Below are 13857 nucleotides of genomic sequence, written 5' to 3' on the forward strand. Positions count from 1 at the left end.
TGTCAGAGACCCCGCAATAGAGGATCTTTGAATATTTCTTTCATTTATGAATGGTAGACATATGAAGCTATGACAGGGCCTTAAAATCACATAAAATACAAAATAAGGAAGCCCTTTTGTGTTGTTTTTAGTCCAAGTCAGTGTGCTGTTATGAAACAGATCTTGTAGTCTCACAATGGTGTGCTTGTGCCGCAACAAGGTCTTGTGGGAAGTAAACAAGCAGCCTCTTGTGTCGTAGGAAGCGATGCTTTTATTTTGAACATGTGTTTGTCTTAGACAGACACTGGCCAATGTCACTGTGGACTCCATGCTATCACAACTACACAACTCTTACACACTCGCAGTGTGACACATGGAGGAGATAATGCAGCCCACTGGAAGCTGCCCTCACTTGCTCACAAACGCTTGGGATCCAAACCTCGCCATTCGCCCTCCCGATAAAATCGGAGTCTTTAAGTGGTTTTAGGACGGGCCTGTGGTTGCCGTGCGTGCCAGGGTGGAGGTCAGGTGCCTGGTGCTCGTGTGCGTCTGCTTCCTATCTGGCCTTGTCGTCACGGCGATGACATCATGGCACAGGGCCGCCAAAAGGACGGAAAGAATGTCTCTTGTCTCCTTTACAAGCAGAGAGGGCGAGTGATAGAGCGAGTGATGGAGGATCGGCCGAGGGGATGATGAAAAAAGTGTGTGCGCGCGTGTTTTATAGAGATATAGCGAGGACATCTGGAATAAATAATATTTTAGGGTTTTTATAAGCAGTATGTACAGGTACATCTTCAAAATACCACAAAATGAGAGCTACAGTTCACTTTAAGAAAAATAACCATTTGTCCACAATGTTTCTCATTTCTTTACAGAAATAACTCAATTTTCAAATTGACTAGAATAAGCAAAACATTTTTTTCCTGGTGGAAATAATACAAATCAAGTGATTTCATTCTAGACACCCAAAGATATTTCCGTATTTTCCAGACTATAAGCCGCAGTCACTAAGTAATAGAAATTGTTTTGTTTTTTCCATATATTAGCTGCACTAGACTGTAAGCCGCAGATATATACCAGTATGTTGTGAAATGAGATAGTTACATAATAACCTTTTGTATATTTTTTTACAGACCTTAATGGTTTTCAAACGGTGTCTGTAACATGGCAGTAAAACGGCTGATCCAACAAAACAATAAAGTCATTGATGTCTTTATTCATCTTTTATAAGTTGAGTAATATTTTCTCCATTTTTAATAAGGTTCAAGATGTTTATCAGGATTCTTCTTTTGTGTACTGCAAACTCTTTGACTCTGAACAGTTTCCTTAAGGTAATAATTTTAAGTACAAACCCTGTTTCCATATGAGTTGGGAAATTGTGTTAGATGTAAATATGAACAGAATACAATGATTTGCAAATCCTTTTCAACCCATACTCAATTGAATGCACTTCAAAGACAAAATATTTGATGTTCAAACTCATAAACATTTTTTTTTTTTTTTTGCACATAATAATTAACTTGGAATTTCATTGCTGCAACACATGCCAAAGTAGTTGGGAAAGGGCATGTTCACCACTCTGTTACATTACCTTTTCTTTTAACAACACTCGGCTTAGCTCGGTTGGTAGAGTGGCCGTGCCAGCAACTTGAGGGTTGCAGGTTCGATTCCCGCTTCTGCCATCCTAGTCACTGTCGTTGTGTCCTTGGGCAAGACACTTTACCCACCTGCTCCCAGTGCCATCCACACTGGTTTTAATGTAACTTAGGTATTGGGTTTCACTATGTAAAGCGCTTTGAGTCACTAGAGAAAAAGCGCTATATAAATATAATTCACTTGACTTCACAATAAACGTTTGGGAACTGAGGAAACTAATTGTTGAAGCTTTGAAAGTGGAATTCTTTCTCATTCTTGTTTTATGTAGAGCTTCAGTCATTCAACAGTGCGGGGTCTCCGCTGTCGTATTTTACGCTTCGTAATGCGCCACACATTTTCGATGGGAGACAGGTCTGGACTTCAGGTGGGCCAGGAAAGTGCCCGCACTCTTTGTACGAAGCCACGCTGTTGTAACAGGTGGCGTGGTTCTGAAATAAGCAGGGGCGTCCATGAAAAAGACGGTGCTTAAGATTGGCAGCATATGTTGTTCCAAAACCTGTATGTACCTTTCAGCATTAATGGTGCCTTCACAGATGTGTAAGTTACCCATGCCTTGGGCACTAATGCACCCCCATACCATCACAGATGCTGGCTTTTGAACTTTGCGTTGATAACATTTTTGGATGGTTCACTTCCCCTTTGGTCCGGATGACACGATGTCGAATATTTCCAAAAACTATTTGAAATGTGGACTCGTCAGACCACAGAACACTTTTCCACTTTGCATCAGACCATCTTAGATTATCTCGGGCCCAGAGAAGCCGGCGACGTTTCTGGATGTTGTTGATAAATGGCTTTTGTTTTGCATAGTAGAGCTGTAACTTGCACTCACAGATGTAGCGACGAACTGTATTTAGTGACAGTGGTTTTCTGAAGTGTTCCTGAGCCCATGTGGCGATATTCTTTAGAGATTGATGTCGGTTTTTGAAGATCATGGTCATTCAATGTTGGTTTCCGGTTATGCCGCTTACGTGGAGTGATTTCTCCAGATTCTCTGAACCTTTTGATAATATTATGGACCGTAGATGTTGAAATCCCTAAATTTCTTGCAATTGCACTTTGAGAAACGTTGTTCTTAAACTGTTTGACTATTTGCTCCTGCAGTTGTGGACAAAAGGGTGTACCTCGCCCCATCCTTTCTTCTGAAAGACTGAGCATTTTTTGGGAAGCTGTTTTTCTACCCAATCATGGCACCCACCTGTTCCCAAATTAGCCTGCACACCTGTGGGATGTTCCAAATAAGTGTATGATGAGCATTCCCAAACTTTAACAGTATTAAAAAAAAATTGTTTATCAGTTTCAACATCAAATATGTTGTCTTTTTTGTATATTCAACTGAATATGGGTTAAAAATTATTTTCAAATCATTTTGTTTATATTTACATCCCACACAATTTCCCAACTCATATGGAAACGGGGTTTGTACATTGTTTGATTGCTTTGTTTTATCCATTGCATGATTTAGCCATTACCAAAGACAAATCCATAGGTTAGTCGCGCCTTTGTATAAGCCGCAGGGTTCAAAGCTTGGGAAAAAAGTAGCGGCGCATAGTCCAAAAAATACGGTAATATGTTGCGCATAGTAGACCGCACATTTAATAGATTTTATTTTGTAATAATCCAGCACTGGTGCTTGATCCATGACTTGAGTGTTAGGTGCAGGTTATAAAATATGTTGGTTGAGAAAATATCATTGCATGCATGAAATGTACCTTCATACAAAAATTGGTGAGGCTGCAATACATATCACGTTATAGGTTTATCGCAAATCCCTACCAACACTTTCTTTGGGCACTTGATTGTGATGATTATACACGTTTGTTCCACACGGTGCTTAGTCGTACGATAAGTGAGGTGCTCTTTGAAAACCAGGGGAAAATTGTTGTGAAATTTTTGGTTGAAAACTCAGGTGTAACTGTTAAACTCATTTGTAGTGCCTCCTATTTGAGGATGATTCACCTAAATACCGCAAAGGGAAGCCTGAATAATTCTTCTGCATCAACAGAAATAACACCAGCCTGCTCTTACTCCCTCGCATCCTCCTGCTTGACAACGAAATGTAACCCACATCACAGCGACACAAAGATTAGTTTGCTGGTGTACATCAATTTCTGTGTATGTATACTTTGTTCAGGAAGTGTACTGCACCAACTTTGACTTACTTATTCAGGTGCAATAAAACATCCATTTCTCTTTCATTTCCTTTGTTTGCTGGCTAACAAGTTAAGAGGTCAACAAAAGATGTGGTTGCTCACTAAGTTGACAACACCAACTGTAACGTTTTTGACAGAAATTTTCACGTCATACTAAACCCGTACAAAAAAATCCATAAAAGGATGATTATAAGTGTTAGGGAAAACGGTGTTACGATGTTACTAAAGCCGTTACACTGTAAAAAAAAAATTCTGTAAAAAAACGGTCATCTACTGGCAGCTACGGCTGCCAAATAAAAACCCTGAAATTAAAGTAAAACATTGTAAACATTATATTTACAGAAATTTTAATGAAACGTTTTGCGGAAAAATATCATAATTTTAAATTTTTACTAAATTGTTAAGATCAACCACCTTTAATAAAGTTATGATGCAAACAGTTCTGCAGAAAAATACCTTTATTCTATGGAGTTTTTCCAAATTATTACGATCAGCCACCTTTAATGAAGTGTCAATGTTGGCAGTTCCACAGAAAAATACCATTATTTTACAGATTTTTTCTGAATTGTTAAGATCAGGGTTCTCAAACTGAATTTACCTGGGGGCCACTGGAAGCAGAAACTACGTGAAAAGTGGATTCACCTTCTTTGAATGGCTATCCCGACCTAGCAACAAACTGGCCAATCCTCACGATTTTACAGAGCGACTTTCGGTGACCTTCGCGAAGGATTGTACCGATGTTCGCCCGGACAAGCATATTAAGGGCGTGCCGTGACAGCACTGCCTTCATCGTCCTCGACAATGTTTCGTCGCGGTCGCTCATTCACCATACGAACAGTGTGACGACTGAGATGCATGTTGTGTAAGGTTTTCGTTGAACTTACAAAAGTGACTGCAATACATACTTGATCAACAGCCATACAAGTCACACTGACGGTGGCAGAACAAACAAATTCAACACTGTTACAAATATGTGCCACACTGTGAACCCACATCAAACAAGAATGACAAACACATATTAGGAGAACATATTCACCGTAACACAACATAAACACAAAATAACAAATACCCAGAATCCAAGGCAGCCCTACTCTTCCGGGCTACACCCTCACCACCACCCCACATCACCTTCCCCCCTCGTGCGTCGGTTGAAGTGGGCGGGGTTTGGTGGTTTCGAGGGTGTAGCCCGGAAGAGTAGGGCTGCATTGGAATCTGTGTATTGGTTTTTTTGTGTTTATGTTGTGTTACGGTAAAGATGTTCTTCCGAAATGTGTTTGTCATTCTTGTTTGATGTTGGTTCACAGTGTGCCGCATATTTGTGACAGTGTTAAAGTTGTTTGTACGGCCACCGTCAGTGTGGCCTGTATGGCTGTTGGCTGTTGATCAAGTATGTCTTGCAGTGACCAACCTGTGTCATATGACAAAGAAAAATGTTAAATCGTTAGTATGAGCATAAACCTTTATATAACAGGCTACATATACTTATCAACTTGAATATAAAAATCCACATAAATATTTAAAAAAATAAGATTTACTTTAAAATTACATTTAAAACTGTTAGATTGTTAGTATGGACATAGACTTGTATATAACAAGCTACATATTTAATGAAAGTTATTTACTGTAATTTTACATGAATTTGAAAGTAATTTGAGAAAACAGAAAATGATATGTATAATTATTTTGGTATTTTTCTGTAAAAAAAAAAATATATATACATAGTTTGTCATGACTGGCATATTACTTAAAATAACAGGCGGTTTGTTTATTTACAGGTAATGTCTTCAATTCTACAGTTTTATGACCTATTTAAAAAAAAATAGAAAAATTACAGTAGAAATTTTGAGTAAATTAACCATAAAAATAGGATTTTTTTTTTACAGTGTACTTTTAATAATGGCGAATTTAATTGCATTCTGTTTCATTTAATTGCATTCTTCTGTTTAATTGCATTATTGGCTGTATTTTAACAAAAAATCTTAGGGTACATTAAACATATGTTTCTTATTGCAATTTAGTCCTTAAATAAAATGTTGAACACACAAAACAACTTGTTTTTTAGTAGTAAGTAAACAAACAAAGGCTCCTAATTAGTCTGCTGACGTATGGAGTAACATATTGTGTCATTTATCATTCTATTATTTTGTCAGCATTATTAAAGACAAGTGGTAGAAAATCAATTATTAATCTACTTGTTCATTTACTGTTAATATCTGCTTACTTTCTCTTTTAACATGTTCTATCTACACTTTTGTTCAAATGTAATAATCACTCATTATTCTGTTGTTTGATACTTTACATCAGTTTTGGAAGATACCACACATTTGGGTATAAATCAGATACTAAGTCGTAACAGGATCATACATTGGTCATATTCAAAGTCCTCATGTGTCCAGGGACATATTTCCTGAGTTTATAAACATAATATGAATTTAAAAAAAAAACGAAAGAAGAATTTGTGATGCCAAAAAATATCGACGTAATCATAGTAGCATTGACTAGATACATGCCTGTACTTGGTATCATTACAGTGGATGTCAGGTATAGATCCACCAATGGCGTTTGTTTACATTTTGATGCCGGTGAACTACGGTGTGTACTGAAGCATGTTTAGCTATTCCTTGTCCTGCAGGGACGATACTTGTAAGAAAAGAAACGTACTTTGTTTGTCGCCATGGAGACGAGGACTAGTGATTTAGAAGTAGATAAAACACTGCCGACGGTGGATGGACGTTAGCCGCTAAGTAGCTAGCCATGTCTTAAAGCACCTCTTCCTGAGGACATTACAGTGTTATCGTTACTTTTTAAGCCAAAATGCGTCCGTTCTCCCTTTTCTGTCTACACACTGTCTGCTTGTAAGGACTGCGTGGTTGTGTGCCGCCGAACATTCTCCTCTGCTCGTAAAACCAGCTATGACTCAATGTGAAGACGACGCGGGCCCGGTACGTTTCAGAGGCGGTATAGTACTGAAAATGATTCATTAGTATCACGGTACTATACTAATACCGGTATACCGTACAACCCTCGGTTGTATAACAACAACTTGTTAATTTCCCCTCGGGGATTAGTAAAGTATTTCTGATTCTGATCAAGTCATCGTCAGAAGCACAGCAATTTCAATCCAGGAAGTAACATTTACCAATAAATGCAACAAGCATCACCACACTAAAATGAACCTGATACGAAATAGGTAGATACAACATCACACAACAAACAGTGACATTTTTTAAATAGTAATTTCATTACTTTTTCACCATGATTAATTACTTTTTAAAAGTAGTTTTTCGAACACTGATTTTTAATCTGGGTTTTACATTGAACTAAGGTAGATATTTTGATTGATCTCTTATAGGGTGAAAACTTTAGGGTGAAATGTCTGCTGTTTTTAATGTTAGACCAAATAAAAAACACAGGCTACACATGAAGGTTACAAGTTTTGACACATTTGTACTCTTTTGTTCAGAACTGAAAGAGTTCAGTTGTGTATCTTTTGTGCGGCTGATCATCAGTGATGATTAATCAGTCAATCATTCCTCAGGGCCGCGGCACTGATGCATGATGGGTGACTGAGCCTGTGGTCAGTGAGGTTGACCATAGAATCCTTGAGTTTTCACCCAGGCTGAATGTGTCATCTGTCTTCATTTAGACACTCTCATCATGGCATTCCTCACTTTTCGTGCACGCTCAAGACCTTCAGCAGTGACTTTTGGGCGGGTCGGTATAATTACACGTCTTTGTCCTGGTACATGCAAATCTGTATGATTTATACTTTGCGGCGTGCTGAGAAAAGAGGAAACGCTGACATTTGACCCTGTAATCACCAAACCAACGCTTTGTTTGCTTTGCTTGTTGTTTTTTTCAATTAAACGACCGTTACCAGTTGACAAATGTTCCAATTTTAGCTGTCCGACAATCGCCTTATGTCCCACTTAAAAGAAAATATGTTTGTTTTTGGATGCTTCAGGGAGAAAAGTTATGGTTTGGGCAGGAAAACATCCTGACTTTGCACATTTTTAAACTTAGAAGCAGACTTAATGCTTTGACCTCGTTCACCTCGCTAAAGCAGACTAAGATTTTCTATTAGATTTTCCAAACACTTGATAGTAAAAAGTTGTCACATTTTTTTCGTTTTTTTATAGTTTTCACACATTTGACCTAATGTCTGGACTGACCTCTGAGCTGCAGCAATGAGTTACTGACTACCAAATTAAAAAAAGAAGTAATTGCTTTTACACTAATTATTTATGCTAACTCTATTGTGGTAATGTTTGTCATTGACATTAAAATGCAGATGCCTCGTTAAACATATTTACGTAGGCCATCTTGGATGTGGCAGATCTGCCTCGTTGGCAAGAAAATGGACCAAACTTGATTATAAATATGATTTATTGGCTGTCTGGAGGATGATTTCACCATCTGGGACTTAATAGTACAGTATCAGCCACAAGGTCAGCAAATTATGTTCGTAAAATGATGTCATGATCGTCAAACACAATCAGAAACAGGGGCGTCACTAGATTTTATGGACAGGGGGGGCTAAGCCCCCAGGAGATGCCAGCAAACGTAGCACACGAGCACAAAACTTCACAAACGGCAAACAAAGATATATATATATATATATATATGTCCTTACGTATCATCACCAAAATGATTGACAAGTAGGAGGACCGATAGTCAACATGATCCACCCAGAAATAAATAAAACAAATGGCTTATCGATAAGCCATTTAATTTTTTGTATATTTATTTATATGTATCATTATTCTCCTACTCACCTTTCCAGTAGAGGCCACTCCCCTCTCACTTTCTATGCTCCCTTGCCCTGACTCTTACCGGTCAATAGGGGTTGTGGAGTGATTATTACTATCTACAGATGATAGTCGTACATGAATGAGCTCAGCTCCTTTTTTCCTCCATGTGTAAAGTGAGAAACACAGCTGATGCTCCAGAAGGAAGTAACCCCAAAGATAGCAAATGGTAAAAATAGTGCACATTTAACTTTATAAATAATCAGGACCTTCATGATGCATTTCAGGCTAACTAGCTAACTAAGTAGCGGCATTGTTTTAGAGCGGGAATGTAACTTTTGCCTGCAAAACAACAAATGTACGACATGCACAGAGGTTGTCTATAGTTTACTAGACAGGTTTTTATTCGTCAAACTCAGACCTGGTGTAAAGTGGAGCTAATACATTTTACTACAAGCAGTGGTGAATACTTACTTTCTAGAAAAAGTTTCTTATGGCCACTTTGCATCCGTTCACGTTCCTCTTCTGCAGCGCCGTGTGCTTCAAAGCTGCACACCTGCAGGACCGCAAACAAGGTCGCAGAGAAAATGTGGACTGGAGTTTAGGTGATATGGGCATTTTCTATATGAACAAGTGGAATGGATTGGATACCGATGCAGTAAAGTAGAGGCCACCACAGTGGATATGTTTCTTTTACTTTTTATTCATAGCTGTATTTAGAAGTGTCTGGTTGTATCTGCTGCTTTAATGTCTTTAATGTCCTCTGTGTTCTTTGATGTTTGATGTTTCCCTCTTACACACATGGAAGAGGGATGTGTACTATGGCTATGAGTTGTTCTTTTCCCTTGGCCTCAGTCTGCACCCCCACTCCAGGGCCTAGGTTAAGACCGATTTTTTATTTTTTTATTTTATTTTAATCTTCTATTTTTTTCTCCCATTCCCCCCCCCCCCTGTTTACCTGTATGTCATCTTTTTTGTAAGGGGCGCTGGAAGCCGGCAGACCCGTCAGCGATCCTGTTCTGTCTCCCTGTAATGTTTGTCTGATCTTGAATGGGATTGTGCTGAAAATTGTAATTTTCCTGAAGGAACTCTCCTGACGGAATAAATAAAGTACTATCTAATCTAATCTATCTAAAGGGGCTCTCTACCTTACGCTATGAAGTGAGGGGAAACTGAGTGAATAATGACAGGTTATATGCTTATTTATTTATTCGGGCCTCTTTATAATGAATATGTCGGCATGTATTTGTAAAAAAAACAAAAGGAAAAAAATATATAAAACTAAATTATTTAGGGGGGGGCTTAAGAATATTTTAGGGGGGCTCTCTTAAAAAAGGTCTAACAATCCGAATGATCAGAAACATTTTTTCTTGTAAAAAAAAAAATAGAATCCCATTAGCTGGTTTTCACTGTGAAGGTGTTGGTACAATTCCATACAGCATATGAAAAATACATGTATTCTCTTGGCGGCGACGTATGATTCAGTGTACAAACTGTCGTATATTGTATGTCAATTTAAACCAAAAACTGTATGACGCAGTACCTAAACTGACCTGGGAGAGGCAGTCATGTGGTCATATAAAAAGACAAAGAAGTGTTAGCATAGCTGCTTAATGCATTGAATTTTCCAGCTCTATTTTAGTAACTATCGCTTGTCTCTTAACTTCTCTGCAGTGAAATAAGTATATAGTAGTGATGGGACCAAATGTGCCGAGACTTCGAGGCGTGTGTCGAGTAATGGAGTGGGCGTTCCCGCGAAGCGCGTATCGAGGCTTGCTTCATTTAGGACAGGGGTCGGCAACCTTTACCACTCAAAGAGCCATTTTGACCCGTTTCACAAAATAAAGAAGATAATGGGAGCCGCAACCATTCTCACTAATATCTGCTGATTGTCACCCAGTTAACTATAATAAGGGTGTGCTTTGAAGCCATTGCCTTTGACACATTCTACATCATGTACAAACAGCTTGCCAGCCCAGTAACATGTTGTACGTGGCTTCCGCTGATACATGTACACGACTGCAAGGCATATAGTCAACAGCCATACAGGTTACACTGAAGGTTGTTATATAAAAAACTTTAACACTCTTACTAATATGCACTACACTGTGAACCCACACCAAACAAGAATGACAAACACATTTCGGGAGAACATCCTCACAGTAACACAACATAAAAGCAACGTGACAATTACTCAGAATCCCATGCATCCATGACTCTTACAGGCTATATTTTACACCCTGCTAGCAGCAAACACCGCCTCCCCACCGTGCGTCGGTTGAGGTGGGCGGTGTTTGGGGCGCGGGGGGTGTATAATATAGCCTGGAATTGTCATGGATGCAAAGGATTCTGGGTATTTGTTGTGTTGCGTTTATCTTGTGTTACTGGGAGGATGTTCTCCCGAAATGTGTTTGTCATTCTTGTTTGGTGTGGCTTCACAGCGTGACGCATATTACTAAGAGTGTTCAAATTGTTTATATCACAACCATTAGTGTACTCTGTGTCACCCGGTATGCCTTGCAGTCGTGTGAGTGTGTCTGCGGAAGCTGCACAAAACATGTTGCTGGACTGACAAGCAGATCATACATGCTGTAGAAAGTGATAAAGCCAATGGCTTCATAGCACGCCCTAATACTTATCAACAGGGTGACTGCCGGCAGTCATTCTAGAGAATGTTTGCGTCTCCTATTGTCTTCTTCGCTTTGTGACACAAGTCCTAAATGGCTCTCTGAATGGTAAAGGATACCGATCCCTGAACCATGTATATCAAATATTTCCGAATGGTTCAACCGCCACCCGCCCAAATCTAATTAAAATCTATTTTTTCGTCATGTCACCCGCCCGACCCGCGGTTTATCCGCGGACTCCGCGGATAAATACCCAGTGAAGCTTTGAAAAATTCACAAACAAATTGGCTGAAGTTGTTCAATGTCTCATGAGACTTCATCTGACAATCACATGTATATAGATCATTATTATGACACTCAAGAAGTTCAAATCCCATTTTTGTTTGTTTGTAAACATTTAACCTGTTTAATAACTTAAACTGTTTTTCGAACATATCTGTGGTGAAAATTTAAGCTTATATTTCATGACGTCTGATAACTTTTGGTGAAAAGGAAAGAATCAGGCTGGAAATGTGTCAAATTATCTTCTTGTGTCATATTCATAGATCATTGTTATGACCGATACAGGTAGTAATGTTCAGTCCCTTCAGGATATTACAAGCTTTTTTCTGAATGTTGGGGCCTAAATTTTTGGCAGCCTTAGGATTAAATTTGAATAGCACTGATTCAACATATGATTTTAGGAAATTGTTATCAAAGTTGTAACCTTGACCTCAAAAGACCTTAAAATTCAAACTTCCCTTCTAAATTTTAAAACTGCCATAAAATCATGGCTCGGGTCAACCTCTACATGATCTGAACCAAAATTGATCCCCAGCAACTTTTCAAATCATCAAACAGTTTATATGTGGTTATAGTGTATATATATTTACTCATTCTGCATAGTCATGTACATAGTGTCATGTACATAGTCTAAATGGTAAATGGGTTGTACTTGTATAGCGCTTTTCTACCCCTTTTTAAAGGAGCCCAAAGCGCTTTGACAGTATTTCCACATTCGCACACACATTCACACACTGACGGTGGGAGCTGCCATGCAAGGCGCTCACCAGGACCCATCAGGAGCAAGGGTGAAGTGTCTTGCCCAAGGACACAACGTACGTGACTACGATGGTAGAAGGTGGGGATTGAACCAGTAACCCTCAGATTGCTGGCACAGCCACTCTACCAACTTCGCCACGCCGTCCCTTTGTCTATTTTTTTTATTTTGTATATATTATTTTTCAAATCACCTGACATGTACACTGCGTGTATGTACATAATTTATCAATTTTTTTACGTAATTATTTATATATGTGTTACTGGTTATATATCTATTAGTATTGAATATATCAAATGTGATGGATATTTAATGGACCACAATGGAAACAAGCCTTTTGTTTGGCTTTTTGTGCCATCCATCTGCCTTTTAAAAGCATTACATGGGTTCTATTCTTTAAGATGTCAATAAACTTCTTAATCAGTCAAGCAATCAAAAGCACAATAGTTAAAAAAAACACATAATGTATCAATGTTGTAGTTGTTTTATAGCACACAGACTTAAAAGCAGACACTAGATGGCATAAAAGTACATAGTCCAAGCTCATTGTCAAATTAGTGTACTTTTTTGACTAATTACAACTAATTATATGTTCCAACACATTTACCCCTGCCCGTTATTTGTAAACTGAGAGTGATCTATAGCGCTGATTTTTGTTGGTAAATGAGAGACAATGAGAGATTATCATACACTTCAACATCTCTTAACATGTAAATTCTGACTCTTTGCTGGGTCAGCATTGCATATGAAAATATTTTCGTAATTGTCTTACCCTGGATAAATTTATGTTTAATAAATATGTGTATATATATATATATACATATATATATATATATATATATATATATATATATATATATATATGTATATATATATATATATGTATATATATATATATATACATATATATATATATATATATATATATATATATATATATATATATATATATATATATATATATATGTATATGTATATGTAAACAAGGCAGTGAAGGATTGTATACTACATTATCCAGAAGGCTTCGCGCTGCAGGAAGTAAGTTTTAAATACACGTGACGACAACAATTGGGTAGTTTGATCAATAAAGAGTTGATATATTGTGACACGTTGGTTCTGTTTTGTCTACTCAAAAAACAAACTTAAATTGGGATTAGACAATTGACGTGGGCGTTAGATTGGTAAAAAGGACGCTGATTGGTCAAAGAGATGTTGACTGGCCAAAATGTTGGGGGAAGTTACGAGCAGTAATTGACTTTGTGTGAATTTGCTCGATCACAATATCGCAAATTCGAGAAGGGACTGATTGCTGTACCCAATTAAACCTGCTGCTTTTGTCATCGGCCCAAAATAATGCATTATCATCAATGATATCTGCAGACAAGAGGCGTTGCTGGCGGCCATCAGCGAGAAGGATGCCAACATTGCCCTGCTGGAACTTTCCTCATCCAAGAAGAAGAAAACCCAGGAAGAAGTGTCAGCACTGAAGAGGGAGAAGGACGGCCTTGTGCAGGAGCTCAAACAGCAGGTAGGAAATAGAACGGCATGAGGATGAACAGATGTGACACACTGCACACTAAAAATTCAAAACTGGGAGCAGTGACACGAGTAGCGAAAGAAAACAAGGCAGGGAAAGAAGAACCTCCTCCAGATGT

At 38.3% G+C, this 13857-nt stretch overlaps 1 protein-coding gene across 17 annotated transcripts in view; it reads left to right on the plus strand.

Moving 5' to 3' along the window:
• Positions 1-13857, plus strand: part of LOC133560140 (ELKS/Rab6-interacting/CAST family member 1-like) — a 203892-nt gene that overhangs the window by 155027 nt on the left and 35008 nt on the right. For all 17 annotated transcript variants that reach the window (XR_009808389.1, XR_009808391.1, XR_009808392.1 and 14 more), the window contains one exon: positions 13583-13730. Coding sequence is in view for 13 of the 17 variants with exons in the window: in XM_061912308.1 (XP_061768292.1) it covers positions 13583-13730 (148 nt within the window). In the remaining 4 variants the exon portion in view is untranslated. The remainder of the gene's footprint in view (positions 1-13582; positions 13731-13857) is intronic.

Source organism: Nerophis ophidion, linkage group LG10 (assembly GCF_033978795.1).
Source record: "Nerophis ophidion isolate RoL-2023_Sa linkage group LG10, RoL_Noph_v1.0, whole genome shotgun sequence".
NCBI lineage: Eukaryota > Metazoa > Chordata > Actinopteri > Syngnathiformes > Syngnathidae > Nerophis > Nerophis ophidion.